General features: G+C 36.4%; 2 protein-coding genes across 2 annotated transcripts; one reads left to right on the forward strand and one right to left on the reverse strand.

The window, feature by feature from the left end:
- Positions 1-309: 309 nt before the first annotated feature.
- LOC124447878 (splicing factor U2AF 50 kDa subunit-like) lies at positions 310-19,883 on the reverse strand. The gene is made up of 15 exons (XM_046998875.1): positions 19,749-19,883; positions 19,114-19,252; positions 18,845-18,874; positions 17,991-18,064; positions 17,447-17,574; positions 16,187-16,303; positions 16,037-16,093; positions 15,572-15,632; positions 14,233-14,256; positions 13,644-13,723; positions 12,121-12,243; positions 11,574-11,663; positions 11,064-11,208; positions 699-802; positions 310-625 (listed from the first exon to the last, which is right to left on the reverse strand). The coding sequence occupies exons 1-15, from the start codon at positions 19,828-19,830 to the stop codon at positions 491-493; spliced, it is 1,389 nt and encodes a 462-aa protein (XP_046854831.1). The 5' UTR covers positions 19,831-19,883; the 3' UTR covers positions 310-490.
- A 179-nt stretch (positions 19,884-20,062) lies between these two features.
- On the forward strand, positions 20,063-22,632 carry LOC124449375 (WW domain-binding protein 2-like). The gene is made up of 9 exons (XM_047000296.1): positions 20,063-20,183; positions 20,266-20,374; positions 20,449-20,526; positions 20,674-20,734; positions 20,832-20,924; positions 21,017-21,159; positions 21,932-22,001; positions 22,284-22,342; positions 22,420-22,632. The coding sequence occupies exons 1-9, from the start codon at positions 20,128-20,130 to the stop codon at positions 22,480-22,482; spliced, it is 732 nt and encodes a 243-aa protein (XP_046856252.1). The 5' UTR covers positions 20,063-20,127; the 3' UTR covers positions 22,483-22,632.
- Positions 22,633-24,733: the final 2,101 nt, after the last annotated feature.

Consider the following 24,733-nt stretch of genomic DNA (forward strand, 5'->3'; position numbering starts at 1 on the left):
TGCATGGTCATGACCAACTGGATCTACTAGCCCCAGTTTCGGAGTAAATAGCTCGCTTTCACAATATATCTGCGCTTGCGCAGCACGCTGATGCATGCGCAGTACTTATGCCCACATATCATGAAAAATATCACTTGAGCATGAGCAGTCGATATAACCGAAAATATAAGACAACCGACGACGAAAAAATTAATGCAGTCTGATGCATCCTTCTCATACTAATTTTCTACACAAAACAATCTTACAACTTTGCACTAAAAAACAGCAACATGCAAAAACACACAAATAACTCATATCGACACAGTTCCGTACTTTCACTACTTGGGTTTAATGAATATACCTTGCAATTGACAAACAGCGGATTGTATTTATAAGTTTAGTTTGAAAATAAAGCAATTTGGAATGATAAAATAAAGTTTAAAGGCTCAAGTAGATGTGTGAAGCAAACGTTCTATCACTCGATGATGAAACATTCCAATCGCTTCCATACCTATAAGAATTCCTTTCGATGGTATTTCTCCAGTTCAAAATACGACACGACGACGACGCGATTCGAGAACTTACGACCAGTGAGCGATTGATGCGCGGCTTTGCTTTCACTGGACGATGAAAACTCGACAAATATCTGTTAAAGATGAATAATAGGTCGCTTAGGTGAGGCAAATAATATGCATATCACGGTTTAATAATGACGATACCTTTCCACATCCCGGGGGTTCAAATTCCGGTGTAGGTCGAGGAATTTCCACGCTAACAACGTTACCATACTTTGAACATTCGTCACGAACATCTTCATAAATTTCTATTTATAAAAATAGGCACACGCATTGGAGGATAATCTTTATATTGACACGATAGACAAAAGATTTACATGAAGACTACAACATTTGTAAATTTACATTGACACGAAAAATGACACATTTACATGATAAGTACAAGAAAGAAAAACTTCCTTGAACTACAGTAGATCAAATCCTACGTTTGAGCATGCATGACATTAACAACGTTGGTAAGTTTAAATTTAGTTAACAAAATAAATGGACTTTCTGCTAGGGAACATCTGAGGTGCCATTCCCTCAAATATCACTTTACTGAAACTTTTCATGCACTTCAAAGGTAAAGAGGACTGGGGAGGTGGGTTGGCCCTAAAATTAACACGTAACAAGGGTTTGGTAAACCATTGCTAACTTCACTTTCCACCCAGTTCAGCACCCTGAAAATTTTGCTGTAAACGCACTAAAATATTACGTACAAAAATAGGTCTACGATCGACCGGCGGCTTTGTCGTGCAGTGGTAAGTTTCTACTAAACCATAGTAAACTCCCCTTGTAGTGCAGTGGTAAGTTTCTACTAAACCATAGTAAACTCCCTTGTAGTGCAGTGGTAAGTTTCTACTAAACCATAGTAAACGCACCTTGTAGTGCAGTGGTAAGTTTCTACTAAACCATAGTAAACTCCTTGTAGTGCAGTGGTAAGTTTCTACTAAACCATAGTAAACTCCCTTGTAGTGCAGTGGTAAGTTTCTACTAAACCATAGTAAACTCCTTGTAGTGCAGTGGTAAGTTTCTACTAAACCATAGTAAACGCACCTTGTAGTGCAGTGGTAAGTTTCTACTAAACCATAGTAAACTCCTTGTAGTGCAGTGGTAAGTTTCTACTAAACCATAGTAAACGCACCTTGTAGTGCAGTGGTAAGTTTCTACTAAACCATAGTAAACTCCCCTTGTAGTGCAGTGGTAAGTTTCTACTAAACCATAGTAAACGCACCTTGTAGTGCAGTGGTAAGTTTCTACTAAACCATAGTAAACTCCCCTTGTAGTGCAGTGGTAAGTTTCTACTAAACCATAGTAAACGCACCTTGTAGTGCAGTGGTAAGTTTCTACTAAACCATAGTAAACTCCCTTGTAGTGCAGTGGTAAGTTTCTACTAAACCATAGTAAACGCACCTTGTAGTGCAGTGGTAAGTTTCTACTAAACCATAGTAAACTCCCTTGTAGTGCAGTGGTAAGTTTCTACTAAACCATAGTAAACGCACCTTGTAGTGCAGTGGTAAGTTTCTACTAAACCATAGTAAACTCCTTGTAGTGCAGTGGTAAGTTTCTACTAAACCATAGTAAACGCACCTTGTAGTGCAGTGGTAAGTTTCTACTAAACCATAGTAAACTCCCTTGTAGTGCAGTGGTAAGTTTCTACTAAACCATAGTAAACGCACCTTGTAGTGCAGTGGTAAGTTTCTACTAAACCATAGTAAACTCCCTTGTAGTGCAGTGGTAAGTTTCTACTAAACCATAGTAAACACCTTGTAGTGCAGTGGTAAGTTTCTACTAAACCATAGTAAACTCCTTGTAGTGCAGTGGTAAGTTTCTACTAAACCATAGTAAACGCACCTTGTAGTGCAGTGGTAAGTTTCTACTAAACCATAGTAAACTCCTTGTAGTGCAGTGGTAAGTTTCTACTAAACCATAGTAAACGCACCTTGTAGTGCAGTGGTAAGTTTCTACTAAACCATAGTAAACTCCCTTGTAGTGCAGTGGTAAGTTTCTACTAAACCATAGTAAACGCACCTTGTAGTGCAGTGGTAAGTTTCTACTAAACCATAGTAAACTCCTTGTAGTGCAGTGGTAAGTTTCTACTAAACCATAGTAAACGCACCTTGTAGTGCAGTGGTAAGTTTCTACTAAACCATAGTAAACTCCTTGTAGTGCAGTGGTAAGTTTCTACTAAACCATAGTAAACGCACCTTGTAGTGCAGTGGTAAGTTTCTACTAAACCATAGTAAACTCCTTGTAGTGCAGTGGTAAGTTTCTACTAAACCATAGTAAACGCACCTTGTAGTGCAGTGGTAAGTTTCTACTAAACCATAGTAAACTCCCTTGTAGTGCAGTGGTAAGTTTCTACTAAACCATAGTAAACGCACCTTGTAGTGCAGTGGTAAGTTTCTACTAAACCATAGTAAACTCCTTGTAGTGCAGTGGTAAGTTTCTACTAAACCATAGTAAACGCACCTTGTAGTGCAGTGGTAAGTTTCTACTAAACCATAGTAAACGCACCTTGTAGTGCAGTGGTAAGTTTCTACTAAACCATAGTAAACGCACCTTGTAGTGCAGTGGTAAGTTTCTACTAAACCATAGTAAACGCACCTTGTAGTGCAGTGGTAAGTTTCTACTAAACCATAGTAAACGCACCTTGTAGTGCAGTGGTAAGTTTCTACTAAACCATAGTAAACGCCCTTGTAGTGCAGTGGTAAGTTTCTACTAAACCATAGTAAACGCACCTTGTAGTGCAGTGGTAAGTTTCTACTAAACCATAGTAAACGCACCTTGTAGTGCAGTGGTAAGTTTCTACTAAACCATAGTAAACGCACCTTGTAGTGCAGTGGTAAGTTTCTACTAAACCATAGTAAACGCACCTTGTAGTGCAGTGGTAAGTTTCTACTAAACCATAGTAAACGCACCTTGTAGTGCAGTGGTAAGTTTCTACTAAACCATAGTAAACGCACCTTGTAGTGCAGTGGTAAGTTTCTACTAAACCATAGTAAACGCACCTTGTAGTGCAGTGGTAAGTTTCTACTAAACCATAGTAAACGCACCTTGTAGTGCAGTGGTAAGTTTCTACTAAACCATAGTAAACGCACCTTGTAGTGCAGTGGTAAGTTTCTACTAAACCATAGTAAACGCACCTTGTAGTGCAGTGGTAAGTTTCTACTAAACCATAGTAAACGCACCTTGTAGTGCAGTGGTAAGTTTCTACTAAACCATAGTAAACACCTTGTAGTGCAGTGGTAAGTTTCTACTAAACCATAGTAAACGCACCTTGTAGTGCAGTGGTAAGTTTCTACTAAACCATAGTAAACACCTTGTAGTGCAGTGGTAAGTTTCTACTAAACCATAGTAAACGCACCTTGTAGTGCAGTGGTAAGTTTCTACTAAACCATAGTAAACGCACCTTGTAGTGCAGTGGTAAGTTTCTACTAAACCATAGTAAACGCACCTTGTAGTGCAGTGGTAAGTTTCTACTAAACCATAGTAAACGCACCTTGTAGTGCAGTGGTAAGTTTCTACTAAACCATAGTAAACGCACCTTGTAGTGCAGTGGTAAGTTTCTACTAAACCATAGTAAACGCACCTTGTAGTGCAGTGGTAAGTTTCTACTAAACCATAGTAAACACCTTGTAGTGCAGTGGTAAGTTTCTACTAAACCATAGTAAACGCACCTTGTAGTGCAGTGGTAAGTTTCTACTAAACCATAGTAAACGCACCTTGTAGTGCAGTGGTAAGTTTCTACTAAACCATAGTAAACTCACCTTGTAGTGCAGTGGTAAGTTTCTACTAAACCATAGTAAACGCACCTTGTAGTGCAGTGGTAAGTTTCTACTAAACCATAGTAAACTCACCTTGTAGTGCAGTGGTAAGTTTCTACTAAACCATAGTAAACGCACCTTGTAGTGCAGTGGTAAGTTTCTACTAAACCATAGTAAACGCCCTTGTAGTGCAGTGGTAAGTTTCTACTAAACCATAGTAAACGCACCTTGTAGTGCAGTGGTAAGTTTCTACTAAACCATAGTAAACTCACCTTGTAGTGCAGTGGTAAGTTTCTACTAAACCATAGTAAACGCACCTTGTAGTGCAGTGGTAAGTTTCTACTAAACCATAGTAAACTCCCTTGTAGTGCAGTGGTAAGTTTCTACTAAACCATAGTAAACGCACCTTGTAGTGCAGTGGTAAGTTTCTACTAAACCATAGTAAACTCCTTGTAGTGCAGTGGTAAGTTTCTACTAAACCATAGTAAACGCACCTTGTAGTGCAGTGGTAAGTTTCTACTAAACCATAGTAAACTCCTTGTAGTGCAGTGGTAAGTTTCTACTAAACCATAGTAAACGCACCTTGTAGTGCAGTGGTAAGTTTCTACTAAACCATAGTAAACTCCTTGTAGTGCAGTGGTAAGTTTCTACTAAACCATAGTAAACGCACCTTGTAGTGCAGTGGTAAGTTTCTACTAAACCATAGTAAACTCCTTGTAGTGCAGTGGTAAGTTTCTACTAAACCATAGTAAACTCACCTTGTAGTGCAGTGGTAAGTTTCTACTAAACCATAGTAAACTCCCCTTGTAGTGCAGTGGTAAGTTTCTACTAAACCATAGTAAACGCACCTTGTAGTGCAGTGGTAAGTTTCTACTAAACCATAGTAAACTCCCTTGTAGTGCAGTGGTAAGTTTCTACTAAACCATAGTAAACTCCTTGTAGTGCAGTGGTAAGTTTCTACTAAACCATAGTAAACTCCTTGTAGTGCAGTGGTAAGTTTCTACTAAACCATAGTAAACGCACCTTGTAGTGCAGTGGTAAGTTTCTACTAAACCATAGTAAACTCCTTGTAGTGCAGTGGTAAGTTTCTACTAAACCATAGTAAACGCACCTTGTAGTGCAGTGGTAAGTTTCTACTAAACCATAGTAAACTCCTTGTAGTGCAGTGGTAAGTTTCTACTAAACCATAGTAAACGCACCTTGTAGTGCAGTGGTAAGTTTCTACTAAACCATAGTAAACTCCCTTGTAGTGCAGTGGTAAGTTTCTACTAAACCATAGTAAACGCACCTTGTAGTGCAGTGGTAAGTTTCTACTAAACCATAGTAAACTCCCTTGTAGTGCAGTGGTAAGTTTCTACTAAACCATAGTAAACGCACCTTGTAGTGCAGTGGTAAGTTTCTACTAAACCATAGTAAACTCCTTGTAGTGCAGTGGTAAGTTTCTACTAAACCATAGTAAACGCACCTTGTAGTGCAGTGGTAAGTTTCTACTAAACCATAGTAAACTCCTTGTAGTGCAGTGGTAAGTTTCTACTAAACCATAGTAAACACCTTGTAGTGCAGTGGTAAGTTTTTACTAAACCATAGTAAACTCCTTGTAGTGCAGTGGTAAGTTTCTACTAAACCATAGTAAACGCACCTTGTAGTGCAGTGGTAAGTTTCTACTAAACCATAGTAAACTCCCTTGTAGTGCAGTGGTAAGTTTCTACTAAACCATAGTAAACGCACCTTGTAGTGCAGTGGTAAGTTTCTACTAAACCATAGTAAACTCCTTGTAATGCAGTGGTAAGTTTCTACTAAACCATAGTAAACGCACCTTGTAGTGCAGTGGTAAGTTTCTACTAAACCATAGTAAACTCCTTGTAGTGCAGTGGTAAGTTTCTACTAAACCATAGTAAACGCACCTTGTAGTGCAGTGGTAAGTTTCTACTAAACCATAGTAAACTCCTTGTAGTGCAGTGGTAAGTTTCTACTAAACCATAGTAAACGCACCTTGTAGTGCAGTGGTAAGTTTCTACTAAACCATAGTAAACTCCTTGTAGTGCAGTGGTAAGTTTCTACTAAACCATAGTAAACGCACCTTGTAGTGCAGTGGTAAGTTTCTACTAAACCATAGTAAACGCACCTTGTAGTGCAGTGGTAAGTTTCTACTAAACCATAGTAAACGCACCTTGTAGTGCAGGGTAAGTTTCTACTAAACCATAGTAAACGCACCTTGTAGTGCAGTGGTAAGTTTCTACTAAACCATAGTAAACGCACCTTGTAGTGCAGTGGTAAGTTTCTACTAAACCATAGTAAACGCACCTTGTAGTGCAGTGGTAAGTTTCTACTAAACCATAGTAAACGCACCTTGTAGTGCAGTGGTAAGTTTCTACTAAACCATAGTAAACTCCTTGTAGTGCAGTGGTAAGTTTCTACTAAACCATAGTAAACGCACCTTGTAGTGCGGTGGTAAGTTTCTACTAAACCATAGTAAACTCCTTGTAGTGCAGTGGTAAGTTTCTACTAAACCATAGTAAACGCACCTTGTAGTGCAGTGGTAAGTTTCTACTAAACCATAGTAAACGCACCTTGTAGTGCAGTGGTAAGTTTCTACTAAACCATAGTAAACGCACCTTGTAGTGCAGTGGTAAGTTTCTACTAAACCATAGTAAACTCCCCTTGTAGTGCAGTGGTAAGTTTTTACTAAACCATAGTAAACGCACCTTATCGTGCAGTGGTAAGTTTCTACTAAACTATAGTAAACGCACCTTATCGTGCAGTGGTAAGTTTCTACTAAAATAGTAAACTCACCTTGTAGTGCAGTGGTAAGTTTCTACTAAACCATAGTAAACTCACCTTGTAGTGCAGTGGTAAGTTTCTACTAAACCATAGTAAACTCACCTTGTAGTGCAGTGGTAAGTTTCTACTAAACCATAGTAAACTCACCTTGTAGTGCAGTGGTAAGTTTCTACTAAACCATAGTAAACGCTTGTAGTGCGGTGGTAAGTTTCTACTAAACCATAGTAAACTCACCTTGTAGTGCAGTGGTAAGTTTCTACTAAACCATAGTAAACTCACCTTGTAGTGCAGTGGTAAGTTTCTACTAAACCATAGTAAACTCCCCTTGTAGTGCAGTGGTAAGTTTCTACTAAACCATAGTAAACGCACCTTGTAGTGCAGTGGTAAGTTTCTACTAAACCATAGTAAACTCACCTTGTAGTGCAGTGGTAAGTTTCTACTAAACCATAGTAAACGCACCTTGTAGTGCAGTGGTAAGTTTTACTAAACCATAGTAAACGCACCTTGTGTGCGGTGGTTTTCTACTAAACCATAGTAAACGCACCTTGTAGTGCAGTGGTAAGTTTTACTAAACCATAGTAAACGCACCTTATCGTGCAGTGGTAAGTTTTTACTAAACCATAGTAAACGCACCTTATCGTGCAGTGGTAAGTTTCTACTAAACCATAGTAAACGCACCTTGTAGTGCAGTGGTAAGTTTCTACTAAACCATAGTAAACGCACCTTGTAGTGCAGTGGTAAGTTTCTACTAAACTATAGTAAACGCACCTTGTAGTGCAGTGGTAAGTTTTTACTAAACCATAGTAAACGCACCTTGTAGTGCAGTGGTAAGTTTCTACTAAACCATAGTAAACCTTGTAGTGCAGTGGTAAGTTTTACTAAACCATAGTAAACGCACCTTATCGTGCAGTGGTAAGTTTCTACTAAACTATAGTAAACGCACCTTATCGTGCAGTGGTAAGTTTCTACTAAACTATAGTAAACTCACCTTGTAGTGCAGTGGTAAGTTTCTACTAAACCATAGTAAACTCACCTTGTAGTGCAGTGGTAAATTTCTACTAAACCATAGTAAACTCACCTTGTAGTGCAGTGGTAAGTTTCTACTAAACCATAGTAAACTCACCTTGTAGTGCAGTGGTAAGTTTCTACTAAACCATAGTAAACGCACCTTGTAGTGCAGTGGTAAGTTTCTACTAAACCATAGTAAACTCCTTGTAGTGCGGTGGTAAGTTTCTACTAAACCATAGTAAACTCACCTTGTAGTGCAGTGGTAAGTTTCTACTAAACCATAGTAAACGCACCTTGTAGTGCAGTGGTAAGTTTTACTAAACCATAGTAAACTCACCTTGTAGTGCAGTGGTAAGTTTCTACTAAACCATAGTAAACGCACCTTGTAGTGCAGTGGTAAGTTTCTACTAAACCATAGTAAACGCACCTTGTAGTGCAGTGGTAAGTTTCTACTAAACCATAGTAAACGCACCTTGTGTGCAGGGTAAGTTTCTACTAAACCATAGTAAACGCACCTTGTGGTGCGGTGGTAAGTTTCTACTAAACCATAGTAAACGCACCTTGTAGTGCGGTGGTAAGTTTCTACTAAACCATAGTAAACGCACCTTGTAGTGCGGTGGTAAGTTTCTACTAAACCATAGTAAACGCACCTTGTAGTGCAGTGGTAAGTTTCTACTAAACCATAGTAAACACCTTGTAGTGCAGTGGTAAGTTTCTACTAAACCATAGTAAACGCACCTTGTAGTGCAGTGGTAAGTTTCTACTAAACCATAGTAAACTCCTTGTAGTGCAGTGGTAAGTTTCTACTAAACCATAGTAAACGCACCTTGTAGTGCAGTGGTAAGTTTCTACTAAACCATAGTAAACGCACCTTGTAGTGCAGTGGTAAGTTTCTACTAAACCATAGTAAACGCACCTTGTAGTGCAGTGGTAAGTTTCTACTAAACCATAGTAAACGCACCTTGTAGTGCAGTGGTAAGTTTCTACTAAACCATAGTAAACGCACCTTGTAGTGCAGTGGTAAGTTTCTACTAAACCATAGTAAACGCACCTTGTAGTGCAGTGGTAAGTTTCTACTAAACCATAGTAAACTCCTTGTAGTGCAGTGGTAAGTTTCTACTAAACCATAGTAAACGCACCTTGTAGTGCAGTGGTAAGTTTCTACTAAACCATAGTAAACGCACCTTGTCGTGCAGTGGTAAGTTTCTACTAAACCATAGTAAACTCACCTTGTAGTGCAGTGGTAAGTTTCTACTAAACCATAGTAAACTCACCTTGTAGTGCAGTGGTAAGTTTCTACTAAACCATAGTAAACGCACCTTGTAGTGCAGTGGTAAGTTTCTACTAAACCATAGTAAACGCAGTTGTAGTGCAGTGGAAGTTTCTACTAAGTAGTAAAGCACCTTGTAGTGTAGTGGTAAGTTTTACTAAACCATAGTAAACCGGTTTCTACTAAACCATAGTAAACGCACCTTGTAGTGCAGTAAAAGTTTTACTAAACCATAGTAGTGCAGTGGTAAGTTTCTACTAAACCATAGTAAACGCACCTTGTAGTGCAGTGGTAAGTTTCTACTAAACCATAGTAAACGCACCTTGTCGTGCAGTGGTAAGTTTCTACTAAACCATAGTAAACGCACCTTGTCGTGCAGTGGTAAGTTTCTACTAAACCATAGTAAACGCACCTTGTCGTGCAGTGGTAAGTTTCTACTAAACCATAGTAAACGCACCTTGTAGTGCAGTGGTAAGTTTCTACTAAACCATAGTAAACGCACCTTGTAGTGCAGTGGTAAGTTTCTACTAAACCATAGTAAACGCACCTTGTAGTGCAGTGGTAAGTTTTACTAAACCATAGTAAACGCACCTTGTCGTGCAGTGGTAAGTTTCTACTAAACCATAGTAAACGCACCTTGTCGTGCAGTGGTAAGTTTCTACTAAACCATAGGGCACCTTGTCGTGCAGTGGTAAGTTTCTACTAAACCATAGTAAACGCACCTTGTAGTGCAGTGGTAAGTTTCTACTAAACCATAGTAAACTCACCTTGTAGTGCAGTGGTAAGTTTCTACTAAACCATAGTAAACTCACCTTGTAGTGCAGTGGTAAGTTTCTACTAAACCATAGTAAACTCACCTTGTAGTGCAGTGGTAAGTTTCTACTAAACCATAGTAAACTCCCTTGTAGTGCAGTGGTAAGTTTCTACTAAACCATAGTAAACTCACCTTGTAGTGCAGTGGTAAGTTTCTACTAAACCATAGTAAACGCACCTTGTAGTGCAGTGGTAAGTTTCTACTAAACCATAGTAAACTCACCTTGTAGTGCAGTGGTAAGTTTCTACTAAACCATAGTAAACGCACCTTGTAGTGCAGTGGTAAGTTTTACTAAACCATAGTAAACGCACCTTCGTGCAGTGGTAAGTTTCTACTAAACCATAGTAAACGCACCTTGTAGTGCAGTGGTAAGTTTTTACTAAACCATAGTAAACGCACCTTATCGTGCAGTGGTAAGTTTCTACTAAACCATAGTAAACGCACCTTGTAGTGCAGTGGTAAGTTTTACTAAACCATAGTAAACGCACCTTAGTGCAGTGGTAAGTTTCTACTAAACCATAGTAAACGCACCTTGTCGTGCGGTGGTAAGTTTTACTAAACCATAGTAAACGCACCTTATCGTGCAGTGGTAAGTTTCTACTAAACCATAGTAAACGCACCTTGTAGTGCAGTGGTAAGTTTCTACTAAACCATAGTAAACGCACCTTGTAGTGCAGTGGTAAGTTTCTACTAAACTATAGTAAACGCACCTTATCGTGCAGTGGTAAGTTTCTACTAAACCATAGCAAACACACCTTGTAGTGCAGTGGTAAGTTTCTACTACACCATAGCAAACACACCTTGTAGTGCAGTGGTAAGTTTCTACTACACCATAGCAAACACACCTTGTAGTGCAGTGGTAAGTTTCTACTACACCATAGCAAACGCACCTTCATATTCCTCATCATCAAAGAGTTCTTCCTTCTGCACCATGTTCATAAGGCACAAAACTTCAGTCGGTTGTTCAGTTGTTACTTTGTTAAGCTCAAGACCAGGAATCTGCAACTGTACTGGTACCATATTGATCGCTTCAGGCTAAAAACAAAACAAGACATGATAGCCATGTGTATCCTATGGTGTAGCTGCTCATCAACTGTTAACAATATGTTTCTCAAAGACTCGAGTACAGGGGCCCGGTTGCACGAAGCATGGATAGCGTTATCCATTGGATAGCAAATTTTTTAAAGGCTAAAAAACTTCTTAAAAAGGAAAAATATAAGGTTTGAACTTAGCAGCCACTAAAATAAAATTTTGCTTCTAAAATTACAAATTTCTTTGTTGTAACGAAAATATAAACACATTTTTTACACGTTTGAAGATTTTACTATCCAATGGATAACGGTATCCAAACTTCGTACAACCGACCCCTGTACTATAATTTAAAGACAACTATCACGTACATTATTCATGTTTTGTTTTGCACCAACACTAGCACGCTGTACAATCAACTTCTTCTCGCCAAGTTGCATGCCATTCAAACCTTGAATAGCCTGAAATAAAAACGAAAACAACACGATTTAACACAACTAGATAGATGACCTGATCTCGTGGGCACAAATAACAGAGATGTACAAAGGGCATTCAGATTAAGGAGGGGTGTGTGGGTGATTTTTGTTTCTTTATAGACAAAGTTGATGATTTACTGAAAAAGCTCCGTACGGTTTTTAGGAATCATCGTTAATACAAAAGTTTGTAAGACTGAAGATGAAAGATTAATATCACAGACGGCTAGTGAATGAATGAAACTTTTTCTTTATAGCATAAATTAAATAAAAAAACCAATCTCCATCACTCACTGTGTAAAATTGACTAACCACTTTTCAAAAATAGGGAGTGTCACAACCCCCCGTCCTGATGTTATGTCAAAAATAGGGAGTGCCACAACTCCCCGCCCAGATTTTATGACAATTGAATAACATAAGACTTAAAACGATTTTATCAACTTACAACGTCTGTTATAGACATATCCACGTATTCACAGAATGCGTAACCTTTAGAGAGACCAGTAGCACTGTCTTTTACCAAATTGAAAGCTTTCAATTCCCCAAACGACGCAAGCAACTCCTTGACCTATCGAACAAAAATACTTTCAATTTAATAAAAATTCTTTTCTGTAAAATTTAAAGCAACATTAGACGCGTTGTACACACGCAGAAATCTCAGAAACAGAAGTTCCAAAGAAAATAAATTCATCTTAATCAACTAAATCAAGCTCAATTCAATTGATGAGAAATATCCAGAGTCAACTCAAACTAGAGGTCTCATCACTAGGCCAAACTGAAAGCATACGTATAAAAGTTTTTTGTTGTTGAAACAATAATGTAATCTATTTTTGAACGGCTTCAAGGTATAAGCAAACATAGTAATCTTTAAGGAAAATGTCTAGCATATATATAAGCTTAACCACACATTTCATGTGAACAAAAGAACATCTACAACTATATACATACGACAGTTCAATAGGCCGTCAACATTTTCATTTTCCCTAAAGTAACCTAGAACTTAACCTCTTCAATGAAAAGGCTATATTCTATGATTTAATACAGGACATAGATATCTTTGGTTGACCATATAAAAACGGGACTGACGAGCCCAGACAACATGGATTGCATGTGTTAACGTCTTTATTATCCACTCATGTACATATAAATCACTTGCCTTCCCACGACGTGGTTGACAGTTTTACGCTCCCCTAGCTAGGGAGTAAATTTGGAAAAAGAAAAAGCGAAAGAAAGCCGTCAGTTTAAATCATACTACATTATTTTACAGACATGCGTATTACGTACCTTTCTTATTGTAATAGATCATGCATCTATATTTCGAAAACAGACAAGCTCAAACCGAAAGTGGGAAAATTTGGATAGAATTCCAAGCGAGCCATAACACTTTTTCGACTACGTTTTCTGAACAGATTCGAACTGTTTTATTTATGTGTTTGCTCACTCCTCCGAAAAGGAAGGATTTTTTTTGAACGTCAAACGTTCTAAAGCAATGAAGCGGACAGCAAAAACAAAGGCATTTAGCACACAACTAGCATAAAACAAGCGGCAAATCACATTCGGATATCTAGAAGAAAAAGATTAAAAATCTGTTTGAAGGCCACTGGCAGCGAGATCCTAAAGAAAAAGAGGAATATCGACGCTATAACCAAAGAAATTCCTAAAACGATAACAGAAAAATCACCACAATGACACCTAAAAGAGAATGAAAAAAGTTCGTGCTGCAACTCCACCAGTTCTTTGGAACGAAAGCTCAGCGAGTTAAACCTAAAATCATCAAAAGCCCTAAAAGGAAGCATGATGAACAAAGACAACAACACAAACTACAAACAAACAATATAAATCATCTCATTTCTTGTTCATTCATTCCGCTCGATCTGTTCATCGCTTATCGAAAAGTGTTTTGGTTTCTTTCGTTTGAGCTGTATGTTTTCGAAGTGCGTATCATTGTCAAATTTTTGGTACACAAACCTGGTCTTCATTGAGATAGTTTGGAAGGCCACCGATAAATACTTTGTGGGGTGAATCTGGGACAACTGTGGATACAACACCTATACAAGCAAAACGTCAATAAATACTTTGTGGGGTGAATCTGGGACAACTGTGGATATAACACCTATACAAGCAAAACGTCAATAAATACTTTGTGGGGTGAATCTAGGACAACTGTGGTACAACACCTATAGAAGCAAAACGTCACACGTGTTTCTTATAATAGATTAATGGGCACATATTTTCTTTTTTTTAACAAACTGAGCATTCTGTTAAAGAGTAAAATGCACTACATTTGTATTTAACTTTGTGTTTAGCTGAAAACTATTGCCTTGGTCATTCCAGTAAAGTAGATACAAGCTACAACCTCCACCCTCCACTCTTTTGGATAAAAGTTACAAACTCTCTCGATATTAAAGCAGTATACAGATGCAGAAGACACTGAGAATGGAACTCTTTCAAAGCAACTCAATAACACAATTGTTTAGAATATTGATTGAACTACGTATCACGAGAAACTCACAACTGCTTATGAATGACAGTATCAGAAATAATTAAGATAAATTACCTGGAACATGAACCATTGAATCATCTGAAAAATGATGTCAAAAAATTAGTCATGTTTGTTTTTAAGTATAATAATAATAAGTTGACTAAGCTTATTGCAAGTAATGTTTTTAGTGAAACACCATAATCATGTTTTTAATTTCTCATTTTAATAAGCATATCATACAAAACAGTATTTGTAACCTTCTACTCTTCCAATCACCCACCCACCCCCCTCCCCGATGTCAATTAAAATCGTACTTACGAAAGGTACGTACGTGTTGTGCCTCTGTTTTACAAAACACAAACATTTTACGTAGTTGCGTACGGTAATCAAATTCACCTTTCCGACCGTAGACACACGTGTCAAAAATACGAGATCAAATAACAAAATTCGCATCGTCAAATGCTCGGACATTGTATTGTTTATGTAGAATAGTGGCAATAAAATGGCTAGGAGATGCTCTTGGGGCATTTGTAAATCTTATTTTAAACAAGCAGAACGACTAATTATGACAGCAGAAAATGTTAAGAGTGAATAAAAACCATTTTCCGTCAAATGAAAGAAAAGCTTGGATATGACATGCAATATATATGCAAATACAAAGTTATAGAGAAAATTAAAACATTTTAAACGTTGCCGCAGCTCCTATTACGAGTGCCGTAACAAAGTGTTGATGAGCTAGATATGCACTTTTCCAAACAAGCTTAAGAAGACAAAAGGCATGTCAAAAATAAATGATTGAAAACTTGCTCAGCACGTCTAGAAGCACCAATTTCAAATTAATTGAGAATGAATCTCAGTATGCGTAATCAACCGCACCAATTCTCCAAGTTCATGGTCACGGCAACGACCAACTGTATGTACTAGTACCGATTATGGAGTAATTAGCTCGCTGTGTCACAAATTTTCAGAGAAATTATCTGCGCATGCGCAGTTTGCTTAAGCACGCGCATTCAACTTGACCAGCTGTTTAAGTTCATGGTCATGGCAACGACCAACTGCATCTACTAGTACTGATTTTGAAGTAAATAGCATGCTTAGTAACAATTTAATAGAGAAATCATCTGCGCATGCGCTTAAGCATGCGCAATCCACCCGACTAATAGTTCATAGTCATGGCAACGACTAACTAGATCCACTTGCACTACTTTCGTGGCATCTCAAGAGCATCTCCTAACCATTTTATTGCCACTACTCTACATAAACAATACAATGTCCGACCATTTGTTTGTCCGAATTTTGTAATTTGATCACATATTTTTAACACGTGTGTCTACAGTTGGAAAGGTGGATTAGCCAAAACTCTGACACTCATCGCAAGCGCGGACAGTTTTACAATAGCTTTCAATTAACATACCACCCATTAATCCTGGTACTGCTTGATAATCTTTAGGACGACGGATTTTCAATGACTGACCCTAAACAACATTGATTTATGAATAGCTAATAATAAAATATAATCTCACTTACATTTTTTACAACAAAGTATTTTTTTGTATATATAATAAGCATGATATCAATTATCATGTAGGTACTTTAAAAGTTTATAATGAAACACAAAATTTTAATGCAAAAGTTAATTGCAATCTATAAAACTGTTTGACATTAAAAGTGCTGATTTTGGAAATTTCGCCTTTACTAGAGCAAGGAATTTATTGTCCAGTAAATTGAACAGATGTCTATAAGAAGGCGACAGGTATGTAATTGAGGCTAGGCATGTATAGCAGAAAAGTATTTAACAAAAAAAAACAACAGACATTTACATGTCATTTATGTCAACAAGATGATCAAAGACAATGTCAAAAATACACAAGATATGTACCTGCAAAATGATTCCATCAAATGCCATGGCTTGTGTTGTTTCCTCAACTGAACGAAACTACAAAAAAGAGAAAAATGAACTTCATAAATGGAAACACAGTACATTTGCTTTAATAAAATAATTTCCATTAGTAAGCTTTCACATTAATACCTCAAGAAAAGCATAATTTTTTTCCATATCAATCTGAGCTGTGATCACTGGACGACCACTGGCTGTACACAAACCGCATTCTTGCATTTTAGCATTAAAGAATTCAACCATCAAGTCCTACAGAAAATATAAAAAATCAAAACTAATGTAATGAGCGAAGCTCAAACTAAACAAACTACCTATGTACATAGACTGCAACATTACAAAAGAATCTTGACAACCTAAACTTGCGTGACAAAACTTTAAATTATGATATATATATTTAAGACTGTATCATCTGTGTGACTACACAAACTTTTTTAAGACACTTTGTTTTCCTAAACCTATACTTGCAGAGTTTTGCCTAGGGACATGTGAGTGCTTGGTACAAACTTTTCCAAGACACTACTTTTTCTTAAACCTACACTTGCAAAGTTTTGCCGAGGGACATGTGAGTGCTTGGTACAAACTTTTCCAAGACACTTTGTTTTCCTAAACCTACACTTGCAGAGTTTTGCCTAGGGACATTTGAGTGCTTGGTACAAACTTTTCCAAGACACTACTTTTTCCTAAACCTACACTTGCAGAGTTTTCTCTAGGGACATTTGAGTGCTTGGTACAAACTTTTCCAAGACACTTTGTTTTCCTAAACCTACACTTGCAGAGTTTTCTCTAGGGACATTTGAGTGCTTGGTACAAACTTTTCCAAGACACTTTGTTTTCCTAAACCTACACTTGCAGAGTTTTTCCTAGGGACATGTGAGTGCTTGGTACAAACTTTTCCAAGACACTTTGTTTTCCTAAACCTACACTTGCAGAGTTTTGCCTAGGGACATTTGAGTGCTTGGTACAAATTTTTCCAAGACACTACTTTTTCCTAAACCTACATTTGCACAGTTTTCTCTAGGGACATTTGAGTGCTTGGTACAAACTTTTCCAAGACACTTTGTTTTCCTAAACCTACACTTGCACAGTTTTCTCTAGGGACATTTGAGTGCTTGGTACAAACTTATTGTGCCATGTGAGTTCTTTCGAGCATTTACTTATCAAATTGGTTGCTAAGTAACTACATGTACATACACCTGAAATATCAATATGTTGTTTGAGCAAATATTATGAGCAATGATTTGTTGAGAGTTTACTTGAGTATGACATCTCTGATTTTAAGTGACAAGCTAAAGTATCCGGTTTGTCTTGAGTGTCAAGGAAAACTGCCAAGTGCTGGGGTGCAAGAAAAGCCCACTGTGACAGAACCCTGAGTTTTATGAGTAATATTGTTACCTCTGTAATACCAAATGGTATGTTTCCAACATATAATCGGCGAGACTGTCTGCTGATGTTGCTTGCTTGGGTGATACCAGTTACAGCACCAGGCAAGGCTGGACCAGCTGTTGGTATTTCTCCAGCAGCTAAAAAGGCATAAAAAATGAGGTTTTATTTGTGCTAAGATTTCCACCAAATGAAATGCTTTACATATATGTATGTTACGTACGTATGCACCATTAATTTATAGCAGTTCATGTATTTGTGTGAGGTAAATTTTTAATTAATTCATAAAGTGATGTACATGTTCAAAATTTCTACAAGCTAAAAACAATGTAAACAGCTAGTAACTTCCTATTCTGAAGAAGGCTCAAAGCAAAGAGTCAAAAGCTCAATAAAAATACTTTTATGAAATCTGGAGAAACTTTTATTTTTCAACAATAATGCCTGGATTACCAATCTTCAAACTTATATCATACATATTATGTACATACATATGAACACACTACTGTCAGAAAAACATAGCTTTGTTGAGTCTAGCAAACATAATAAACGCATTCACCTCTCATTTTTTTATAATCCATTGGATCCATGTGTTCAAAACCAACAGGAGGAATGTCCCATAAAGATTGAATCCTACAAAAAATGATTGTTTAATGTGTTAACATTGTCATAAACATTCTGAGATATTTATTAAATATCAATCTAAAAAACATCTTATATCACTTTATCACTCTAGGAAAACTCCAAGTATGATGGTATATCTCAAGGTGTGAAATAACATGTCACGATTTCCAAAATGCAATACACTTTACACATATTGATTGCAATGACCAAACACACTAAAACATGATACACAAAACTACATAAATTTACCTTTTTTAATAAGTTGGTAAAATTTTACCAACCTGCTACAATTGTCATAGTGGAAAATTTTTTTAAAAATTTTCTAGAGCTGTAAAAAATTTTGTTGCTCTAGCATATATGTGTTTTTGTCATGATAAAATGTATTTATGGCAAAGCAAATAGTCTGTAGTCGTTCACACAAAAATGGTATAATTGAGAAAACCAAACTCGGGCATTTTCGTGCTTTCATAAACATTTGTCAGCAATGTAAGCATTTTGTTAAATGCCTGTTTTTAATAATGTCCCCCTTGCATTATCTACCAAGATAAATAAAAAAGCATGTTTTTGATTTGAGTGGAGAGGAGGAGTTTTAAAACTTTGTAATAAAAAACACACTTTTTTCACCTTGATTTGCAACTTGTAGCTTAAACATTTTTACTTTAATTTAAGCGTTTTGATGAGAAATAGTTTGGAAAAAACCTGACGTTCAATTTCAGATTATAATGGTAAAGAAATAAGTCAAATTTGCAAGATTTGGCAAAAACAGAGAAGAAAATGATAATGACTTACTTCTTGCGTTTTGGTGATGGTGTCCGTGACCTACAAAAATGACATCAAGATAGCATACGTTAATACAAGTACAAAGACCATTTCTGTAATTTCAAACAATCAAGAGAAACTGACGGATGATGTGTTACTTCAGGAGATTAAAAAACATTTTTTTAGATGAGAAAATTTTTCACTCAGACAAATAGCCCAGAAAGTAAATTTAAAAGCATACGTAAAAGTGTTTTCCATAGAGTTCCAATGGTTTTTCATTTATCAAAAACATTGCACACCTTCTATGTTTACTTCTATCTGGAGATCGATTTCTTCGTCCTCTGTCCCTGTCTGGGCTTCTAGATCTTCTGCGTCCACGGTCTCGATCTCGCCTTGGAGACCGTGATCTTCTCCTACGTCTGTCATGGTCACCACGATCTGTTTAAAATAAAATACAAAAGACAAAATGTTGCTAAAAGCAGTGTGGAAAAACTGTAACAAATAGTGTGGAAAAGTTTGCATTAACATGGCAAAACGTCATTTTTGAAGATGTCTGCCATTTATACAGCAATTGTGTAGCAAAGCAAGCATCCCTTGTGTAAGGGAGTACTTAAGTGTAAAAGCATTTAGTCACTGAGCACTTAAATAAAGCACATTGAAAAAATCTTAGTAAACAGGTTGATCTAAAGCGCATTTAAACTGGAAAAACTGTTTGCCGTTACTCATTTTCCTTATTTCTTTCCAGAATGGAAGCAAATTTTCCTGTTTGAAGTGTTTTTAGAGGCGAAAAAAGCGTAAAATGTTGACTTAGAGTAGTTCTTATTTCTTGACAACCACAATTTTCAATTCAATATTATTTCACATTAGTAAGTTCGCACTTCGTAAAAATAGAGTAAAACACAAGACCATCTAAATGAACTCAACATTGGCTTACCATATTCTGATTTTACGTACGAATCCTTACGGAACGAGTCCAACTTTTGAGTTACATCTCTCTCAATGTCGAAATCCGCCATCACGAAGCAAGAATGAAGAAACGCGTGTCGAGAAAGTCGAGAAAGAAACTTGGCGCTCAATTATCCATAAATATACAAAACTTCTCCAAAAGAAACCAAACTATCAAGGAAAATCAATGATACAAATACCCCACAAGATACCTAATATTACTATGCAAGTTGACGTTTGCATAAAAGTAACACATTTAGTACCCTACTGTACCTAATTATGCCTATATATCACATGATATCAGATAATTTTTCTTAGCACTACGTAATGCTTATTTCAAAATATAAACAACATCAGCAAGAATCAGAATGGCCGTAAATCAAACCAAATCGCAGAACGGTCAACTTTTTTTAACAAACGACTTGTACGTAGGAAATTTGTATTCAGAAATGTATTTTTTTGTACATGTTTTTGTCTTTTTTGAACATATTGCGATAAATTTTTAGCGTTATCACCGACAAAGATGGCGTCGAATTCAAGTTTGAGAAGTCGGCAAATTTACCTGGGTACTTGTTGCCTGAGAGAAAAGGACGGCTGATCCTTACAGGGCAAAAGGTTATAATTGAACGTATATGCATTTGTCTAAACAGAATTGTAAACCGACCTGTTTTTTACTGTCTTCTGTTCAGGTTATATTTGTCAACTCCAAGGAAAGTGATCAATGTCAGACAATTACGATGGCATTTCACTACATAAGACATCTTGAGGTGAAAAAGTGTAATGAAACAAGTGTATTGAAAAAATATTTAGTTTCATCATGAGTTGAACATTTCACTTACAATGTATAATTACTGTATACGTTTTCAACAAACATCAATATTGTTTTTCAATTATTTTCACCTTAAATTTCCTAGATCAAGCAACCCCTTTTCGGTGCCAATTATCTTCAGGCAGATTTAACGGCTGAACCTGGAGGTATTCATACCAAATAAAGCTTTTTACATGTTATATTTCCACTGAGTTCACCACTGATCACAACAATTGTCTAATTTTTGAAATTTCACACTTGAAGCTGGCTGGCAAGGTGATGCTGTTTTCAAAATAACCTTTACCAAAGGTGGTGCAATTGAGTTTGCTGAAGCATTTCAACGTGCTGTACGAAATGGTAAAGTTATAATAATATTTATTTATTCTCATACATGGTGCAATCAAATATGCAAAGTTTTGCTTTACAAAGTTGACAAAACATTTTTTCAGCAAGAACAAGAGGCCATCCTGCCATGACACAACCAATGAATGGTCAATACTATATACCACCTCAACAACCTGCACCAGGCAATGGTTATTATGGTGGATATCCCGCTGGTGGTTATGTGGCACCACCACCATACCAACCTCAGGTATCCTTACAAATCCCTTACAAATCCTACAGGTGTCTATCGTATGAAACTTTTATTCAATTCAATTCAATTTAATCAAATCTGGTAAAATCTTCAGTTATGTTACAATAATTAAAAAATAAAAACATTTGCATAAAACTAGTAATACATATATTTACAATATAAAAAAGTATTTACTGGTTTACAAGATTGTTTAATGGCATTTTATAACCACTAAAATTTTAACATGAGATCGCTTCTTATAAAGATATTGAAGAATCAAGTTTCAACTTAAGATCATGACTGGTGATGAAACTTTGACTTAGCACTTCAGTTTCAACATCATATCACTCCTAATGAAGACATTAGACTGGAGTATATAAGAACTAAAGTTTCAACATCAGATCACTCCTGATGAAGACATTAGACTGGAGTATATAAGAACTCTAGTTACAGCATCAGATCACTCCTGATGAAGACAATAGACTGGAGTATATAAGAACTAAAGTTTCAACATCAGATCACTCCTGATGAAGATATTAGACTGGAGTATATAAGAAATCTAGTTACAACATCAGATCACTCCTGATGAAGACATTAGACTGGAGTATATAAAGACTCTAGTTTCAGCATCATTTCATTTCCTGATATACACATTTGACTGGGGTATAGAAAAACTCCAAATTTAACATCTGATCACTCATGACAAAGACACCAGATTGGAGTGTATATGGATTCAATTCTCGCGTCAGATTCAGGTTTAACATTTGAAATGATCAATTTTTATGTTTAGCCATATCCACCACCCTATAATGGTATGCCACAGTCAAGCCAGTTCCAAGCAAGTGCACCTCCACCAACAGGTAGGCTTCATGTGATAAATATACCGAAATAACTCTCATGCTCGACATTGTGCGAAATTGATCCCAAATCCTAACCCTTTATTTAATCATCCAGCACTATAGTAAGATATTGTTTAGAGATTGGATTCGGTATCAATTCTTCGCATTTGTAGAAACCGTAACTTTTTGCATAAATTGGTTACATTTCTCTACTGTTTTCTTCGTATGTTTCATTAAACGCACAAAATCAATCTTCTGCGCATGGCAAACATTCCAGTGTGAATTCAACATCCTGTGTTTTAGGTGGTAAAGCTGCTGAGGCTTATGCTTCAGGACAAAATGTATTTATTCCTGCACCACAAGTAAGTGCTTCGTTTTTCAATTTGAATAACTTTTTTGTTTTAAAGTTTCTAGTTATTTTAATTGTGGTTTTTTGTAGAACAGCGAATTTTCTCCTTCCGCACCGCCTCCTTACGATCATAATGGTAAAAAGGACCAATAATTTACGACAATTTATGCAAAGCAGTTTCAGACTAAGTGTAGCCATCGGTTCCGCAGCATGCTTGTTAAAAATTCAGTATGACAGAACTTTATGTATGTAAAATTCATTGCAATAACGTATTATATATTAATTAGATATGATAAAATTCGACTTATGTTGATTTCTAACAAACTAAAAATTTGTTTCAACCGCGGTAAAATTGGGAAAGGAGAATAGTTTTGCAAGGTTGTTGGTACATATGTAGTCTACATCATCTGTTAGGTTTCGTGGTTTTAATCAACGTAAAAAAAGTACTTATTATTTTCTACGTATATTTTTCGATTTAGGGAAATAGTTTTAGAGAAAAATAAAACATGGGGAAACCAGGAGTTAACATAATTTTATACATATGTCTTTTTTCTTGTCAAAACGCATCAACTTTTGCTTCTGGATATTTTAGGATTTTTGCAGCTCGTGGAATAAAATAGTGCTTCTTACTTAGTTGTAACTTCGTCTGTTATTGGTGCTTCCTACTTAGTTGTAATCTCGTCTGTTATTGGTGCTTCCTACTTAGTTGTAATCTCGTCTGTTATTGGTGCGTCTTACTTAGTTGTATCCTCGTCTGTTATTGGTGCTTCCTACTTAGTTGTAACCTCGTCTGTTATTGGTGCTTCCTACTTAGTTGTGAACTCGTCTGTTATTGGTGCTTCCTACTTCGTGTAACCTCGTCTGTTATTGGTGTTTCCTACTTAGTTGTAATCTGCCACTGCTTTTTACTGGTAAAAGTGGTGTTTGCAAGTTTTACTGAAGAATTTTTGGGAGGGCAGTGAGTAAATGGAATGTAAAGAATCAAGAATTTACATACTCAACTTTTGGCAAATAATAAAATTTTGTCAAATTTTATTATTTGGAGCCATCATTTCTGGGGGGGGGGGATGGGTAAATGATTCCTAAACTTACAATGCAATAACAGACAACTTGAATTCACCACACCATACTTTCTAATTTCTTCCTCCCGTATATTTCGCTTGACTTACGTTGAAAAATAAACAAACTTTTCAATTATCAAACTTTCTTAGAAGGTAGTAAACAACTACAAACTTTATTGGTGATGATTCTTGACAATAGTACTCTGAGTAAAAACTTCCATCACAAGGAAAATAACAGATTATAATAAACGAAATTCGTTACTTTATCAAAACAAGCATTTCCGTAAAATTTAATATCTTTTACAACTCACCCTCCTCCAAGAATGAACCAATAGTAATAAAATTTACATAATTTTGAGATACTTAATTATGTTTCAAATACTTGTTCACATTTCAGTGTATTCCAAACTCAACTCAAGCCCACTTAAAATAAAATATGCAGGATATTATTTTAATTACAAAAATTGCTAACATTAACAAGTGTTCAGCGCACTGCGTGAAACTTTATGCGAAAGTATTCCAAAATAGCTGGCAGAAATCTATTTTAGAATAAATCGACTTTTTTTGGAACATCTTTCCTAAATTAGAGAGCGAGGGAACTCTCTAATTTAGTTAGAATACTACAAATACTTATTAATGTGCACATTTTTATGTTGGTGTGGTTAGATGGGATTTAGCTCTAGGTATTTATACTTCTTGTATAATCAAACTCTTAAATCAATCATCTGCAAACACCGATCCAAGAATTGAAGTCAAAAAAATTTCGTCTTTAAAAAAATGCATACTTTAAATGTTTTCTTAAAAATAATTAGTTGAACTTACCGTAAGAAACGTTAATGGATCAATGACCATGGTACCGTACGCCGTTCTAAATGAGACACAAACAACAAAATATTTAGATTTAAGGAATGATAGAAACACTTACAGCCCTGACTTCCACTTCCTGATCTTTTCGTCCTCCGCATCTGAAAAATACTGAACAACTAGTTAGTGGAATGACAAAACAGGCAAACAAACAAACAAACAAACAAATAAACAGACCAACAAATACATACCGCAATTTTGATCAGCAACTGTTGCCATGTAAGAACAACTGTAAGAATAATTGTTAAAATGCAGTCATGAAAAACTGTTGAAGTTCATGTATTTTGTAACACCAGTGTTTGCAGAAGATCTGTAATTGAAGCGTAGGCTTAACTTCGATTTTAACATGGAATTGCTGTAAGATGTTTCAAATAACTTTATCAGAAAATGTCTATCTTTCAACTGCTATGAATACACCGTTATAACATCCCTCAATGTTATAACAGTGTCCATTATAGATGAAATAGAGTGACTAAATA

This window comes from Xenia sp. Carnegie-2017, unplaced genomic scaffold (genome assembly GCF_021976095.1).
Source record: "Xenia sp. Carnegie-2017 unplaced genomic scaffold, XeniaSp_v1 HiC_scaffold_23, whole genome shotgun sequence".
Lineage (NCBI taxonomy): Eukaryota > Metazoa > Cnidaria > Anthozoa > Malacalcyonacea > Xeniidae > Xenia > Xenia sp. Carnegie-2017.